General features: G+C 41.1%; 1 protein-coding gene across 1 annotated transcript; it reads left to right on the top strand.

Annotated features, from left to right (window-relative positions):
• The first annotated feature begins 1269 nt into the window (after positions 1-1269).
• Positions 1270-18266, top strand: htra4 (HtrA serine peptidase 4). Its single transcript, XM_083784176.1, has 9 exons — positions 1270-1846; positions 6020-6119; positions 6197-6401; positions 9749-9943; positions 11311-11343; positions 13964-14078; positions 14977-15034; positions 16264-16359; positions 17846-18266. Exons 1-9 carry the CDS (start codon positions 1387-1389, stop codon positions 18009-18011), a joined length of 1428 nt encoding a protein of 475 aa, XP_083640302.1. The 5' UTR covers positions 1270-1386; the 3' UTR covers positions 18012-18266.
• Positions 18267-19048: the final 782 nt, after the last annotated feature.

Genomic DNA, 19048 nt, shown 5'->3' with positions numbered 1-19048 from the left:
CTCAAACGAACAAAAGCCCTCAAAGAGCGCAGAAGGAGGTATCCGAAGGTATTTATGTTTATTTATGTGTGCGTACCCGGTGGCAGGGTGGAGGTGGAATAGGACCTATCTGGATCTCAAAAATGTCAGAAACTTCAGTAGCATTGGGTTCTGACTTGTAGGGCTAGGTCCCCAGCATGTAGAAACTGCCAGATGCTAACTTGCATACTGTATGTTGAGCAGTTTTTTATAATTGGCATATGTGACCATACCATTAACAACCTATAAGGAAAAAAATCTATACTGAAAGAGAAAACTTTAAGGTGGCATTTTATTTCATTTTTGTTAAAATAAGTGTTAATATACTCCGATAACACTCACTTTGTTGGCCTGGGCCATGGCTCAGTGGTCCAGGCACCTTGGCTGGTAATCCAGTCTGGCAGTGTGCGGCGGGTTTTACTGCATGTCTTCCCCCTTTAGTAAACAGAAAATAAATGTTCAATTTGGGATCATGCATATTAACATTTTTCATCATGCTTTAAGTAGCATGTGACATGTCAAACTAAGGGGTTTTCATGATGCTGAATCCATTCCAAGCATTAGTTTTGCACAAAAAACACTCATTGGGCTAAAAACAGCCATAGCCCAAATGTGCTGACATCATCACATTGTGATGGCTATGGCCGTTTTTAGCCCAAGGCAAGGAGTGTTTTTTGTACAAAGCTACAGCAATGCTTGGAATGGATTCAGCATCATGAAAACCCCTAGTTTGACACGTCACATACTACATAAAGCATGATGACATTTGGGGATTTGTTTTGCCTTTAGTTAGGTTGTTAATGGTATGGTCAAGTTAGCATCCAGTTTCTAAATGCTGGGGACCCATACTCAACATTTCTAACATAAAACCGGTGTACTCATGTCCGGGTCCACAATGGGGCTCTATGGGCTAGCAAGACAAGTACTTACTACTTAGTATAGTCAGACTATATATGCCTCTCAAGGATTTTATGAAACATAACAAATATTATGCTCTCTAGGCCTCTAGCAACAGAGGCGTGTCGTGTTTGTCACTTAAGAGAGCATAAATTCAAAACTATAAACGCATTCCAGAGCTACCTTAGGCTACCTGAGGACAACTGAGGACTTGTTGAACACAGAACCAGCATGTTGCCACTGGAATCTGGATGAAACAATTATGACAGATAGCCAAATAACCCACGTGTAGTATAGCCTAAAGGCTGAATTTGTGGGGCAGGGCCGCCTAACTCATAGTGAATATGGAAACTGCAGGCTGTGCGTGGCTTATATGGAAAACACGAGCAGCAAACGTTAATTTAAGTCGAGACGAGCATTGGACTCGTATGAGAAGGTGTTTTTGTTTTGACTCGACTGGTTTTCCTGAAAATGGGATATCACGTATGGACCATGACGAAGTTCACTTGTTTTTTAATCGCTGCCGTTCACGCGCGCGTCCTTATAAAGACACATACCGCTTGTCCGAATGTCTGCGATCCCTCTCGCTGTCCTCTTCAACCTCCGTCGTGTTATTGGGGCAAGGTCAAGGACACCTGCGACTGCTGTCCAGTGTGTGCAGCCGGAGAGGGTGACCCTTGCGGGGAACCGGGGGACAGAGTTTGTGGGGAGGGCATGGCTTGTGGTTCTTCAGAAGAACCTTCCGCCGCTGGTTCTTCTACTACCCCTGAGACGCGTCGCCGTGCCTGCGCGTGCACCTCCACCGAGGTGGTGTGTGGGAGCGATGGAAGAACGTACCCCAGTAGCTGTCGCCTCAGGGCGGAAAACAGGAGAGCAGAGCTTGGGGGGACTCCTCCGATTATTATGATGCAGCAAAGTCAATGCTACTCCGGTGAGTTCCCCTTGTCAGATTAATAGTAAGAAGCACACTGACATGAGGCCAGAGGCCCTGTGGGCTGTGGCAAAAATATTTTAAGTATGCTACAACTGTGCATTGATTGGCCTACCACGATTACCATTACAATTAGATATTAGTTGACATCTGTGGGAATCAAACCGAGCAAAAATGTCTTGGTACAGGGCTGTGACTGTCTACTTGGGGAGCAGGGGCACAAAGGAGCAAGTTTGACATTGACGTATTTGCTATATAATTAGTTATGTATATATATGTATGTATATGTATGTATGTATAATAATTAGTTATAGGCCTACTGCTTAGTGCTTAGCCTACTAATAATGTTCATTGTTAACCAGAGCCATGATCTATGGGTATGGGTATTATATGCATGCTTAAATGTGTGAATGAATGAAATAGGTCCCAGACACTAATGGTCTGTCACTCTGTGTTCAAGACCACCTGTAACTGTAACCTCTTCTGAGACCCTGTCTCACTCTGTCTTTATTCTGCTGCTGTCTAAGTCTTCATGCTCATAAAACAATCATACATTGATCCAGAATGAAACTTGTACATCAAAATAGCTAATTAACTGCTAATTAACTGCATTCTCCTGATAAAATTATGCAGAGGATGTAGCAATAGCTAATAAGCTATTGCTAACAAACATTTACTTTGAAAAATTTAATTACATTCACACATTTACTATAGCATTATGTAAATTTATTTTTTGGTTGGCAAAATCAGAACATGTTTGGGTAAAGGTAACACTTTTAACAACATGACCTTTTTCTTCCTTCTTTCTTTTATACCAGCACAATAACAGTGAATAACACCAAACCCTCCTAGATGTCGCAGTACAAATGCATTCTCTTTATGGTCGTCACTAGGCCGAAGGCATGAGGAGAGAGTCTAATCTCCGGCACCGTTGAGCGAATTTACAATTCAGACGTTTAGCAGACACGATTTACAGTAAGCAAGAACAATACATGGCAATACATCAAATACATGCTAAAAATAAGGATCATCAAGAATCATAAGCAAGACTAGAAAAAGTGCCCTTCTGGGCACAGGTCTCCACCAGGTTATCCACAGATCCGTGCAGTTAGAGGTAAAAACACTTTTCGGCCAGTTATAGCGCCACCTTGAGGTTGAGTTGAAATTGTTCATGTGGCATTTTGTCCTCGGCCTAGTGGGAATGTGGGTGCACAATTTCACGGAAATCACGCGATGTGTTCATGATTTGCAGCATTTTGTTTGAAACTGAGCACTCCTGTGAACTTTGGAAGCCAATCTTAACCAATCAGGATGGAGTGTGAGAAATCTGAAAGACCGGTTTGGTTGAATGGCTCTAGAGAGACTGTGTACCAATTTGCGTGATGTTTGGACAAAATCTGTAGGTGTGCTGTGCAAAAACTTGTTTTGCACAAAGCGGCCTCCTGGTGGCGCTATAACAGGCCGTTCTGGAAGGTTTGGGGCAGAGGTTCATCGTTGGCATCCAGGGAGTGTGTGTGCAAAATTTGGCATCGACCGGGTTAACGGTGGCCGAGATTAGCTGCTAACGGACGGACACACACACACACACACACACGGACGGACGGACGGACGGACGGACGGACGGACGGACGGACGGACGGACGGACGGAGTGCAAAACATACTCTCTCCCCATGCCTTCGGCCTGGTGGAGACAATAAGAACCCACATTATTGCTACATTATTGCAAGCAAGTGATACAGGCTATATGGAGTCTGAAGAGGTGAGTTTTCAGACTATGGCGCAAGATTGGGAGTGAGTCTGCAGTTCTGACTGCAATGAGAAGTGTGTTCCATAGTTTTGGATCCAGAAGGGAGAAGAGTTGGAGCGTTGTCCCGGTCGATGCCAGACTATTATAGCCTATAATATTTACTTCTCCCACGAGATCTACGTTGTTCATATTATTGTCAACTTTAGTCATCTTCTTGCAGAGAAGTCTCCTCTGTGTCCACAGATCAATAAACACTGTGTCACTCTGCCAGCACCTACATGCTGGCCTTGGGGAGGGTAAAGACCACATGTGGGAAAATTATAGGTGGTTCAAAATGTTTACATATATATATATATATATTGTACCCTTTGTGAGAAAAAGAAAGTGCTATGGAAAAAATATTTAAATAATATTTCCAGTTCATCAAGTCAATTACAAATGTGATGGACAGGGTGATGTCACTGGTAGGCAGGTTTCTGAACTGTCTACAGCCCTCCTCTGAGACACAGACAGAGGAGACAGAAATGTATTGGTAATTTGGTACCATATTATCATGAGGACCAATTATACAAAGCACTACTGCAGTGCTTATCGATCAGTTATTTTAAGTTTTAACACATCTGATAGCTAAACTGTCTTAAACGCCTGCTTCAGAGCCTCAACCCGGCTCACAAAATAATTGGCAAATCAAGTTGGCCCTGCTTGAAATAACTGTCACAGATAGATTTACCACGTAAAATGTTGTGTAAAATCCATTATGAACATGTGTACAGTATAATTAATTATGAGGTTAACACAATATCTCTCTCTGTCTCCATGTTTGTGTGTATAGACATGTACTCATACTGTACAGTAGGGAGAGAGAGAAAATGTTTCCCTCTTTTATTTTTGTGAATTCATTTTGTCGAATCTCTATGGTAGTCTGTTGATAATAATTATGATATAAGTTATACAATTGGGGTGGTTGTAATTTGTCTCTTCTATTGAGACAATAGACACCTTTGACACGATCTTGCCTCTGGTTTGACACAAATTTTGATTTTGACCTGAAGGTCAGAAATCTATTTCTCCTCACAACAAGCAGGCAGGCTTTAGCTGAGTGGAAAGAATGTCAGCACAAATCTGCGGTAGAAAAGTAAAGTTAACATAATATTTTTGGGCATAATGCAATAAAGTACAGAGAGATAGGCAGTGTTTGCCATCAAGGTTCTGTTTTTATGTGCAAGGTCTAGGACAACCATTTGAGAAGGAAATAGGCTTATTAAATTACGGTAAATAGTTGATGCTCTGCCAAGGCAGGTCTTGGCATCAACATCAGTTCTATTGTCTAGGGTAATAATTTGCAGAGACATGGGCTCATGTTTGGACATTTGAAAAGACATAATGATGCTGTATATGGTGATATGAGGCATTGGTTCTTCCATAGACTGTATGTGACAATTGCACAGGGATTATATTTGAGAGGTATATTGATAGAAAAGGTTCCATAGCAAACTTTTTTTTTTCCATGGTCGAAGTTTTCTTTGATAATACTTACCCATATTTTCTTTTCCAAAAGAGCTCATTCATTCATTCATTCATTCATTCATTCAAGGGGCATACTTAAAACTCATCCAGTGCCACCAGTTGGATACCAGTTTTGGCCCTCGTTGCCACCGAAGCCCATTATAAATAAAATAAAGAAAATGTAATTATATTGTGCATGTCATGTGCATGTCATCACCTGCACACCAGATTAGAGGAATTTTCTAAATATGGATTAAAAAACCCCAAAAAATAATATTAAAAACATATATTCCAAAGGCGTCAGGTGGCACTGAGACTTAAGATAATAGTCATAAATTGCCTCTGTCCAAGAGTAGACATGGCAACCCCAGCCGTTCCCTAGATCTTTCAAGCATTGATTTTTCATTTTCCCTCTAAAGACTTTGCCTTGTGGGCATACAGTCCTGCCTTCAGCAGCTGGCCTAAGTTTATCACATCTGATATTAGCTTGGAAATAGCTGACATGCCACTAAATCATGCATGGCTACTGGCTAGCAACCGTGGTGAGAATCCAGGAAAATATATAAAAACCATGTACAGTAATGTAATTTTGTGCTCAATGTTTGTTTGCATTCCCTCTCAGTCTTATAATGATGTAAATACTACTCTCTGATGTTGTTTGAACATGTGAAAATACTCACAGGTAAGCAGATGTGCCACTGCTTGCCTTAACATTAACATTAACATTGGCAATGAAAACACAGCTGGGTTGTATTCGTGTGAATAAAACATACCAAATTTCTCTGATCTATACATAAGCTATCTGATGGAACTCTGGGTAATGGCTTTGTTTTTCCACCAAAATACTACTTGCGTAGTATTTTGTAATAGAACTCTTTAATGTCAGCATACCTTTTGACCTTGTGTTTTATCCATACAGATGTCCAAAGACCCGGAAGCATGCGTTACAAGTTCAACTTCATTGCCGATGTGGTGGATAAGATTGCCCCAGCTGTTGTACATCTAGAGCTTTATAAAAGGTTTGTTTACAGTTATTTAGTAGCCATTTACACTCTTGTCTTTCCAGCATTATAATTTTCCTTTATTTCCTCACTAGGGTGGGATTTCCAAATGAAGAGATCCAGCTATCAAGTGGTTCCGGTTTCATTGTATCAGAGGACGGCTGGATCGTCACTAACGCACATGTCCTTAACAACAAGCAACAAATTAAAGTGGAGCTGAAAAGTGGCCAGCATTATGACGCAGTCGTAAAGGACATGGACCACAAGATGGACATCGCACTTATCAAAATTGAGTCAGATGTGAGTGCTCACTGGAGGCAGAAATGGGGCCCTTCCCCACTGTATTTTCACTCAGCTCTCCAAGATCCCTGATCTTAATTCTGTATTTAGTTTTTACACTGGCCTGGCGGCAGCCAGCTTGTCATCGGTGGCTAACATCAAAGCAGCAGACAGAGTATTAAACCTTCTGAGGCAGTCAGCCATATAGGCCAGTGAAGAGAATCTGAGCGGGCCTTCATCCACATTTCACTGCCTTATCATGTCCCATTTGTTATCTGATTTCCTCCAGGGACCATTTGGTTATGTTTTGTAAATTCATAGCATCAGCTATGTATCTTTTTTTTCCCCTTTTTTGTACTTTGATGTGTTGCTATGAATAAAACATTATTTTGTCACTGCTCAGACCTACTTAGTCGCTCTGGATAAGAGCTCCTTTACATGGCATTAACATTTCCACTTAACACAACTTCACTAACAACAGTTTACTAGAGCGAGACGCTTAACCTTTTAATATCACGTTGGCATACAGCATTCCTTTACCTGATAAAGAGAACATAACGAGAGACTGTTTTATTACGGAAAGGTCCCAGGTTCAGTTCCTACTGTAGCCATACGTCCTTTAAAAATGACATTAAGCAAGAAAGTACAACCTCAACCTGTTCAAGAGTAGTTGACAGTTGTAAATCACCATACTATATTTTACCGTTATGCACAGTGGGTTTGAGGCAGCAGACGGCAAAATGTGCTTTGGAGGGGAATCTGTTGTGACACAAGGCCCTATGCCCTGGAGATCTTTCCATGAAATATCACCCAGGTGTGATTGTCCCTTCTAGAGATAATAATGCTTCAGCATGGGAGAAGAGAAAGCAGGCAGACACAGTTTAGTCATGTTTAGCACGTGATGGCTTACATTAATTTTTACTTATTTCCATGATGGTGTTTCTTTAAAAAGGTTTAGATATAGAGATGATAGCAACACTTGACAAAATGTATCAATATGTTAAAGGAGCAGTAAGGCATTATTTTTTATAATCTTTAGTAAACATAAAATAATGATTTTGCTTAAGAATCTGATACAAACTTTATGCCGGGCATGTAGGGCAGCAACAAAGGATCTCCACTTCAGTCTGTTCTGGGCCAGCATCCTTATAGATCCCCAGGTGCAGATGCAGGGTCTTCCACTGTCCTACGCCATGTGTTCTTGGGTCGGCCTCTTTTGCGTTTGCCCGGCTCTGGTGTCCAGTGAAGTGGAGTTTTGGTGGTGATGTCCTGTTCTCTACGTATTACATGCCCAAGCCAATACATTTCCACCCTCTTTATTCGCTGAATTTTCCGTAAGCTTTTGGTGTGGAAGGTTGACAGTGTGTGGAGATAATTTTCTGTCGTTCTCCAACATTCAGAACCGTATAGCAGGGTAGACAGGAGGACACAGCTCTGGTACAGTCCAAGTTTGGTGTTGGTGCTGTACTGGGCCGACTTCCAGACGTTGTTAACGGGCACCCATTTTGGTGTCAGCATCATGTTATGCTTTAGCTATTGAAAAATAGCAGATCTACAAGCTCATATCGCGCCACCGAGTGGCGCGATACAAGCTTGTAGGTCTGCTATTTTTTTAAAGTCGAAGAGCGACTGACATTTCTAGAATCTGATCTCAGGTCAGAATGGGTTCATCAGACCAGTGTGTGTCCAGTGGAAACCTCGTATGAATCTGATCTCAGGTCAGAATGGGTTAAGCCTCTAAGGAGTTTCTGGCCTTGCTGAGCCTGCTTGTGATGTCGCCACCTGCGCCTCCATCATGACTTACTACGCTGCCTAAGTATGTGAAGTGTTCTGTTGTGGGTAGGTTTATTCCTTCTATGTGTACTGGTGGGGGGTTTGGGGTGTTGAGCACCATCAGTTCTGTCTTCTGGTTGATCTTCAGACCTACTTGATGTGTTCATACGACTTGTTTTCTCTTGCAACTGTTGGTGTGTGTGGGAGAACAGAGCCAAGTCATCTGCAAAGTCGAGATCTTCCAATTGTGAGAAGAGGGTCCATCTGATGCCTCTTGGTATGTCTTTGGTGGTTCTTCTCATCACCCAGTCTATGACCAGGGTGAAGAGTAGTGCAGACATTACGCAAGTTAATGCAACGTTGCCTCACTCCTGTTTTGACTGCGAAACTGTGTTGACTTTTTCCAATTTGGCATGTGAAGTTGTTATAGAAGCTTTTGATGAGAAGGTCAAGTTGGTTTGGTATCCCATATGAACGTAGTATTCTCCACAAGCTGTCTCTGAATACAATCGAAAGTCAGTGCCGAATCGACCCCTCCGAGGGCCCTGGTGCTACACCAAATCAAAAGGCCCCATGCACGTGTGCATGTGATTCGCGTGCGCGCAACGAATGAACACTTTTTGCATTTGCACGCCCAGTTGCACGCCCGCCAGCACTATTGCCGCTGTTATAAGGCTGCTCCCCGACACACAGGGGTGAAATCAGCCCTCAACACTAGCTGGGGTTCCTGTGTTACTTTACATTGAAATTGGTGCCTACGAATACGGTTTTGACGAAAGCAACAGCTTTGAAATAGTCTCGCACAGGGTCCTGCATGCTGCTAGCCTGGTTAATAAACCAGACTAATATCGCACGGATCCGCGGGATATTAGTCTGGGGAGGCTCAGCTTGGATTTCATTTCCAGGGAAACATTTTCTCTTTGACGCAATTGGTCAGAGCTACTGTCAGTCAAAGGTCTCAAGCATTGAACGTCACTGTACCAAAGCCCGCCCATATTGCATACCGTGTCCCTATTGGGCGCCCACGTTCTCGTGTGTAGGAAATGGGCGTAAAATTGAGCCTCTCCAGACCGAAATCCGCCGGTGGGCAATCTTTTTTTGCCAACGGCTGATTCGGTCTGGTTTATTAACCAGGCTAGCATGCTGCGGGCCCTGGAGCTTAAGCTCCACTAAATTCCATTGTTAATCCGGGCCTGTGAAAAGAAATTAGCAGACAAAATTGGAACAGATAAATGGAGTACTCACTCTTGATTGGCTGACATTGGAACCCACCTGAAAATTTATTTTATTTAATTTATTAAAGAGCTGGAGAGACACAAATAGCTGATTTGCTCGTCCACATATGACGTAAACTCTCCATTCATTGTCAATGGGAATTTAATGTTTGTGTAAGTTGAAGATGAAAATGAGGCCCTCAAACAATTAATGACAAAAGCTGTCATTAGAATGTTGCCCCGACTCAGTTCATCGTAGAGCACAGAGCTGCTTATGTTGAAACCCCACTATGTTTTGTTTTGTGCAATCATTCATTAATCATGTTTGTCTTTGTTCCGGGGGAATCATCTCGTGTTTATTCTTCTTTGTTCGTCCTCTAGAGCCCTTTGCCAGTGCTGCATTTAGGCCAGTCATCAGACCTGCGTCCAGGGGAGTTTGTGGTGGCAGTGGGGAGCCCATTCTCTCTCCAAAACACAGTCACCACTGGCATTGTCAGCACAGCACAGCGCAATGGACAAGAGTTGGGCTTCAAAGACTCAGACATGGAGTACATTCAAACTGATGCGATTATCAATGTGAGTGTTGAACAAAAGTGCATATTACTCGGTACGTGTACTGTACACAAGATGTAACAACATGAATAAGTATTTACATGTAGCTGTAATTAATGGTGGTAATATAGTTTTGTTATCATAGTACTAAAGCATTGGCTACAATGCTTTAAAAAGGAAAAAAGGAAATAATAAGTCATTAAGTGGTTTATCTCCTGTATTGCTTGCTACAGTGGCTATATCAGAGGTACAGAAATAGAAGCATGGCATCATTAAAGTGCAGGGGTTGACACTAAGGTCTCCGAGGCACTTGCCTGTTGGGCAAGTACAGGTCATGTTCTAGTTTGCCCAAAGGTCTTGCCCACTTGCCCTCAAAATAAATAAACCATTATAAAATGATAGGTAAAATAACTATGTTCAATTTAACACTTACTTTTTATTACTTTCTGGAGCTGTGCAATAAAAAAAAATCATACCTCAATCTTTATGCCAAATACCTAGCTATGAATATGACTAATGGGTTCACATTTAGTCTTTTTTGTTTTTTAGTATAGCAACAGAGAAAACAGCACATTATAGGTACTGTAGCCTCGGAAACCCAGACGTTTTTATTTCCAGGGAGGGGAAAAAAAAGTCTGGGTCCGAGTCCACTTCAATTCGGCATAGAGTAGCGCAAACGTCGATCACTCTCTGCTGATTTCTGATCGTCTGCATCTTTGTTAAATTGACGCACACACGCACACATGTACACACACACTCCTCTCTCTCTCTCTGTCGCTCTAATTAATCAGTCTCATGTCGCGCAGCTGTGTCTAGATTCTCCCGGCGGATCCGGCCGGGAGCTGCCTATGCCATAGAAAGCATAGGTGGACCCCAGGCTATAGGTACTGTAAACAATGCTCTTATTTTGTATTCCACTGACCAGAGAGCTCTGGCCACGTATCTCATGTTGTGTTTTATAGACGGTTGCGTCCCCTCTCAAGCAAGCACTTGCCCGGTCGGGCAACTTGAAAGCAAACTCCACCTGCCCGAAAGTTTCATTTACCTGCCAGGGTAAAGGTACGCTTAAGGCTCATGCATACTCCAGTTTTAGCTTGAGTATGAATGCGCCATGAGTGTCAATGCCTGACATGTTACGTGTCAGTTACTGGTATGATTTGATATATTAACTTAATCAGTTCACATTTTAAACAAGTAGGCCTACTTCTAACTGTTGGTAGTATTGAAATGAACACAAGCTAGAATTTATTGTAGAAAATGTTTCAACATTTGTAGAACATGGGAAATTATGTTTGCTTTATTTGAATTAATTTGATTTAATTTATTTCCCTTGTCCTTTTTCAGTACATAACTATTCAGTACCAATATTGTTGTGTTCTGTATATTCACAGTATGGTAACTCCGGGGGACCGCTTGTGAACTTGGTAAGAGGATTTATGGTGCTGTTAAGAGAGCATATTATGTAATCTGCATATTTGTAATGCAGGCTATCTTTCTTGTTTTATGGCATAACGAAGAGTAAGGTCACAAATCTGTTTCATATTTAGCATTCAAGGTCCCCACTCAGCATTTTTGCTTTTAAGGCTAGATGTAGAAACCTTGTTTGGAAAGCATTTGTCCTGAAGGTTGGGTGCGAAGTTTAACTTAAAGCCACCATTTTTTTCCACCCTAAAACATGATCATCAGGTATTATTACAATATAAGGGGGAAGAACCTTTTCCAAAAAGTGTACAGTATTTGTTAAAATCATGCTTTTATGTGGACACGCCCACCAGTTCATTAAAGGTATATTCAGTGATTTCACTTAATTCAAATATCACTTATTTTTTTGTTTAGTTGTGATAATCCTCCCTACTATAGAGTGTGCTGGCCATAATATAAGGAGTTCCTCCCTGTCCCCAGTTAACCCCTGGGGGTCAAAAAACCGTAGGTTTCGTTTTTGGCTCTCTATCCTGATTGGACGAAAGGCTGGGTCCCACAGCCAAAAACGAAACCTAAGGTTTTTTGAGTGAAATCACTGAATATACCTTTAAGTATGCCTGGTCTGCCTGGTGGGTGGTGATGGGTGGTGATCCACCTGAACTGAAGCCGCACCCACAGCTGTAGTTGTATGATAAAGGGGGAGGGGTTAGGGGAGGGGCTGATAGTGTGGTGTCACTATATTACTGTTTACTTCATTGGCCCGTTTGACTGTCAAGGGTTCAGCCTCCAGGAAGAAACCCTAAATACAAAGTTAATACACCATTGCACATAAATATCGCACGCATATCTTTAAAAATACAAAAATATAAAAGCCAAATCTAAAATCCAAAATGTCTAGTTAGGTACAAATCTATGTGGTGACACAATGGGTGTGGTATTAAAGGAAAAATAAGTAAATAAATAAAACATTTCAGTTGGGGTCAATATTTAAGTTCTGGCTGACAGAGATCACTATAGTTCATATTACCTGGGGATGAGCGCGCCCCAACGGTATACACTAATGTTGCTAAATCCAATTATGATCAACATTATTAATTGTCTCCAACTGGCTTGGTGGCTTATGTTGCTCCATCTTACCACAGCTTATACTGTGGGGTTTGTTTTATTTTATATCAAAGTGGGTTCTCTGTGAAATGCCATTGCTACAATAACAGTATGCATCATTGAAAATCACGGTTGTGTTGAAGGCGAATGCATGCACCGTCCCTGATCATTTAGTGTTTTGCATATACACATGGAATCCAGCTTTATGTTTATTTCATTATTCATTTAATTAGTTGCTTTCCCACTGTATGGTACTGGAGCGATTCAACTTTACTCGCTTTACTTTTGTTTTCCACTGCTGATAGGACGGTATCAGGTAAACCATCTCGCCCCTCGATGGTACAGGGTTAGGTTTAAACCATCTCGCCCCTCGATGGTACAGGGTTAGGTTTAAACCATCTCGCCCCTCGATGGTACAGGGTTAGGTTTAGGCATAGTTTTACTGAGGTTAACCTCTGTAAAACTATGCCACCTAACCCTATACCTAAACTTAACCCCAGTAAAACTATGCCTAGCCCTAAACTTATTTCTAACAGAAATAAGTAAAACAAAATAAAGAATTCAAGAACCGCGGCACCGAGCGCTCGGCGGAAAGAATCAAGGGGCGAGATGGTTTAGGGGCGACCGTACCTCTTACCAGGGAGCTTAGGCTGTTGTGATGCAATGACACAATCACACTTGGACGATTCTCTCTGAACCTTTTGGTATCACCTCAGCTCGTTTGTAACCATGACAGAGCAGAGGTGATACCAAAAAAAGTACATGTACTTTAGCCTGATGAGAAAAACACAAAAGGTGAGTAGTCGAATCCAGTTGAGCCAGTGCATTGCGTTGGGAAAGTGCCAATAGACTGTAATACTCACTCATGTGCTATCCATTGTTCACTCTGTCCACAGCTCCGGGGAAGACAGCCCCGTTTCTATAGGCTGCACTCTGCTCACAATAGGCCATATACAGATCCCCATCTGATATGCCAAATATTCTATTAAATTTGGGGAAATGGAAAAATCTGCTTTGTCAGACCCTGCCAATGCTCAATGCAATTGTGCAATTTCACATCAATTGGCCTACCCATTGAGGAGAATAGTGGATGCAGATAGTTTTCTCAATTTTATAGTATGATAGCATCCACACCATACTGTGTGTTAAAATCATGTAAATGTCCTCCTGTTGCTTTGTAGCCTAACTCTAAAAATACTGTTCTTTTAGAATGGTTGCCATACCAACAGAATTTTCTATTCATCATCCCTTCGCTGTGGAGAAAAAAACCCCCAGATAATTTACTACAATAACCAAGGCTGATGTGTTCTAATTGCATCTCAACGGGAGGCAGAAAACGACCACATAATTGCCTTGTGGTGTTATGTATACTTTGGAAGATAATGATCACGATGTCAATTTGTCTCACTGCCATGTCTTCTTTTACTTGTGGCTAGAATAATACTATCATAACAACGAATGTGCTTCCGATGGCCATCTCCACTCCTGTCTGTCCCTTCTTCTTTCTCTGTTTAACAGGATGGTGATGTAATAGGCATAAATACTCTGAAGGTGACCGCAGGAATCTCATTTGCCATACCTGCTGACAAGATCCGTCAGTTCCTTGCTGAATCATATGACAGACAAATCAACGGTTGGTAGAGTGTATTTTTATTACATTACCTCCACCAGTGGAGTTGGACAGGGGTTCTATTTTTGCCTTATGTCCAAAAGTTATGATCAGATTTTTGTTAAACCTTGTGTGAAAACTTTGGTTGTGATTAATGTTCCACTCAGATTGGCCAAAGGTATGTGTGAGAGTGTCCATGGCTTCTCATAAAAAGGAACGTAACTTCCAAAAGGATTCACACGGCACCATGAAACTTTATCAGTCTCTTTAAGAGTTGTGCATCGCTCTGGTGCCTGCCTGTTGGAAATTCCCACAGGTAGTAAATTCTTACAAGACTCCTATATATTATATCTCTGCTGTCTGCAGAAACCAGCTAACTCCAAAATGTTCATTTCAGGAAATGAAAAAAATAAACACATTTGGAGGGGGTGGAGTTAGCCGGTTTAGGATCCAATGGAGTTAGCTGTTTTGGAATTTTGGTTTTCAAGTGTTCCGTTTCCTCTATATTCTAAACTGATAGTGTTCTCTCTCCTCTATATTTTGCTAACTCTGACTTTGTAACAGTTTACACTTTTGGCTTTTACTAAAACTAATATGACTCCACAACATATTAACCATGAGACTTTGTGTGCCTATAAGCGGACATAAGAGGCCTCTCAGGTTTAAACTAGGGCTGGGCGATAGGACTACAAATCATCATCAAACACAATATCCAGTGTTTGGGGATGGATGCGGGGAGAGCGATATTTGTCACCACACGTACCCCCTACGGGATTATCAGCATCCTACCCTTTGCCTCTCATATTGTATAGTAATATAATATATTTACATTGTTTGACATTTGAGATATTTTGTACGTAATTTGTGTATATCTGACTTGACTTTTATGAATATTATGTTTTTATGTTATTATGGCCATCAGGAAAGACACGACCTAAGAAGAAATACATGGGTGTCCGGATGCTGGAGCTCACCCCGTCGTGAGTATACATTTGAAATAGCTATTTCTGAATCCCCAAGTCCAGCTTAACCCATTCTGACCTGAGATCAGATTCATACGAGGTTTCCACTGGACACACACTGGTCTGATTAACCCATTCTGACCTGAGATCAGATTCTAAAAATGTCAGTCGCTCTTCGATTTTTCAAAAATAGCTAAAGCATAACATGATGCTGACACCAAAATGGGTGCCCGTTCAGAATGGGTTAAAAAGTATTCAATGAATACTTCAAAAACACAGGCCCTTACAGCTTCTCAAAAGTTTGCACTTTTTTAAGGAAATATATATTTTTAATAGTTGATATTGTTACTTTAATGGCAGGAGCTCATTTTCTGTAAATGTTATATTCTTTCTTTCAAATTGATAATTGATTCCAGAGTGCCTCTGACATGCAGAGGATTCTGTCTGCGTTATCATTAGCATCTACTCAAATCAACCATAGCTCAGAGCACAAATGATAGGTGCAATGTTCTGGTTATGGAACTAGTAACATTGAAGAAATGTATTTGTACGCTCAGTGCCATAATGTTATTGGCCAGCATTTCATCAAGGTATGACAACCTATTAGCCCAAACAATTGTCAATAAACTTGAGTTGTACTAGTGGGGGCTGTCGCCTCACAGCTAGAAGGTCCTGGGTTCGATTCCCGCTGGCGACGCTGGGGGCGTGTTCACGCCTCCGCGTCATCAGTGCCCATACCCAAGGCGGGGTTGGCGAAAGGGCCCCTCTGTGTGGAGTTTGCATGTTCTCCCCGTGTCCCCTAGCCTAGGGTAGGTACCCTCACAAAGAACATGCAGTAATCCTGGTCTCTAATCTGCCTCCCCCTGGCCAGCCGGGGCGCCTGATGGAGGGGAAAGGAACTGGTTGGAATAACGTGTTCCTTCCACGCGCTACGTCCAGCCGGGGAAACTCCCCCCTGTCAGGTGAAAAGAAGCAGCTTGGACGCCTCATGCATAGAAGGAAGCATGAGGTCAGTCCGCTGCCCCCCCAGGTTGGCAGAGGAAGTGCAGCGCCCAGGATTACATTAGATAATTGACACTGGGTGAAAGAATGGGTTACAAAATCGTGGGATAAAATAAACATTTAGAAAAAGAAATGAGTGTGTACTAGTTACTTTTATTTAATGAGCACAAATTACTAATGATAAAGATTACATTTTGAGGTGCCACTAAATTATGAAAGGCTGTTAACTTCTGCTCTGTGTCCAGATTGATCCGAGAACTCAGGGAACAAGAGAGAGACTTTCCAGATGTGAGCTCAGGAGTATACATTTATGAGGTACTCCCAGGAACAGCTGCCCAGAGGTAAGAACTAAACCCATATACAGCCCTTATTGCAGAGGTGGAACTGCCATCCGTCTGCAGTGGGATTGTGATTAAACGTGATATTGGTAGCCAGGTGCTGCCTGCACGTTTGTGTGATTTCAGTGTTGTATCTCTCTGGACCAATGTGAGGCCCACTGGCCTGGCATTACATCCCCAATATACTTTAAATAGAGCACCGAAGTCTGACGTCAATATCAGTAGGGGGTGCTAAATCCACGGGTTCATGTACTTTTTTATTTGCATTGTAAACCCCATAGGGGGATTTTAGATCGCTTTATATAAGAACTGTGTTTGAAAAATAAACAAATCATCCCGGCTGTTTCACTCCTATGGATATGAAGAACAAACTGACTGAGACAAAACGCTATTGTTACTGCTGCTGAATTAGTAAAATTTTCGCTAGAAACAGACTGTATGAAATATGACATCTCCCCGACAATATCGCAGAGACAGTTTGTTTATTATTGGACCACAATTCTTGAGATGAGAAATTTTTAAGAGGACCCCATGTTATTCTCCATAGAGAAAAACTTCCATGAACCAGGGGATGAGCGAGTGACGTCAGGACTTCGGCACTCTATTAAATATTCCTTATGAAACTTTTAGAAAGAAAATAATCTTTCTAATAATAGTCTTCCTCTTATCCTCTATGCCATGCCAACAGACTCAAATTAAAAAAAGCAGGCATATATGTGAATATACTGTATGTCAAGGACATACAGTATATTCACAGAAAGGTGTTATTTGGCCACTGTAAAATTAATTAGCATTGCAGCACTGTGTCTGGAAGTGCGTCTGCTAAATTCCTAACTGTAAATTGTGCAGGCCTCTGGATAATTTCAGCAGGCTGGAACAAGAACATTTAGAGTATGTTGTTCTCAAGGCTGCAGACTACATTGTGGTCCGTTTGCTCATTAAACTATACTATCCAAAAACAATGTATGGCATGATGAAGCAGATATTAAGTACTACAACAGCTATCTTTGAGCCTCTGTAGCCTAATTATAATTCCAAGGAGCCCGCTGGTGAACACTTCACTGTAGTTTAGCAGCTCTAACTGTAAAAGCCCAGTAAACCTTTGCCTAGTTTTAAGAACACAGAGAATGGTCCTGATTGCAAAACTACAACTACTGTTTACAAGCGTAGTTGTTTACCACAACCTAGCTTTAAACCTGATCAGTAGAATATTACAATTAATCCGTTAAACAAACAAGTAATCAACAGGAATGCCCATTACAAGCCTAAGAAAATAAAGATACATTTATTTTTCATGTGGGCAAGACTAAATGCCAATAACAAATAATGTCAGTATTACAGGACTGTACTGACAACCCAATTTATTGTTTGTCTCCTCTTTGTTGAGAGAGAGAAGCCAGAAACAAGAATCAACATGTTTTAAATGTCATCCATTTTTCTTGGCTTTCTTCTCAATGTCTGTGATGTATTGTGTTGATTTGTTCCACAGCGCTGGTATGATCAATCATGATGTGATTATTGGCATCAACGGACAGCCAATTCACACCACAGAGGAAGTGACTAAAGCTGTTCAGTCTATCGTTACACTGTCCGTGTTGGTGCGACGCCATGACAGAGATGTCTCACTCACAGTCATCCCTAATGAGATTGATTGATGAGTGAATTGTTTTCTAAGTGTGGCTGTCATTGAAATACCAACATGCAATTTGTATGGCCTCAGCCAAATTATTGAATTGAACTCTGTTGGTAATTTTGTGGTAATAAGAGTTCCCCTTAGATATACCTGTAATGTTGTAGTGCACTTCTGTTGCACTGGTTTGTACAGCACCATGCTTTACAAGAAGCTCTAGGATCAATACAAATGTAACCCAATTATAAAAACAGCAGTGCTACAAGCTTTATCTCTTTATATATATATATATATATATATATATATATATAACCCAAGTATTTTTATTATTTGTATTTATTACTGTTTTATTTTTATTTGTATTATTATTAATATGTCTCTTATTTTACCCCCCTTTTAATTATTTCTGTGAACATAACCATGTGATCCCTTTCTTTGTATCTTAGTTATGTACTCAACCTATTGGTTTTATACCTGTGTATATATGTTGTTTGTATGTCTGGCCTCGTGGGGAAAGATGGTGGGTGGGTGGGGAGGATTGGGAAAGGAGTTGTGGGAGAAAATGTAAAAAACAAAGAGTTGTATTTTCTTTCTGTGCATATGATGTCATACTCTTTGAATAAAATGTATTTAAAAAGGTGCAGTGCTCATTACGTATATTTTGAGATGCTTAAGTTATTTTCATTTTTTATAGAAGTATATCTTTAATAGCACTATGCTCAATCTCCATATTGGAATACCGGTATTTGGTAATCCACATTACCAGCAGGAAAATCACACACACACTGACTATAGACATATACATAAACATGACTGTACCATACCATTTACCACTTCCATCAAGCGTTTTTCTGAGACATGTTTTATTGAGCTGTGAAAACTGATAAGACAAGGTAATACAATCTGTGTCGGGACGTTTTTGCTCTTAACAGAATGTACCCTTACAACAACAAAACATTGGAGATCAATTAACTTAAAATATGTTTTATGTCCAAAGGAATAGGTTTCAGAATGTTTCAAACATTAACATGAGGCAAAACAAATACACAATAATGAACAGTT

The sequence above is a fragment of the Protomyctophum parallelum genome (assembly GCF_964188405.1).
Source record: "Protomyctophum parallelum genome assembly, chromosome: 15".
Classification (NCBI taxonomy): Eukaryota; Metazoa; Chordata; class Actinopteri; order Myctophiformes; family Myctophidae; genus Protomyctophum; species Protomyctophum parallelum.
Note: the sequence above shows the minus strand (reverse complement) of the source record. Positions and strands in the feature narration are given on the sequence as shown.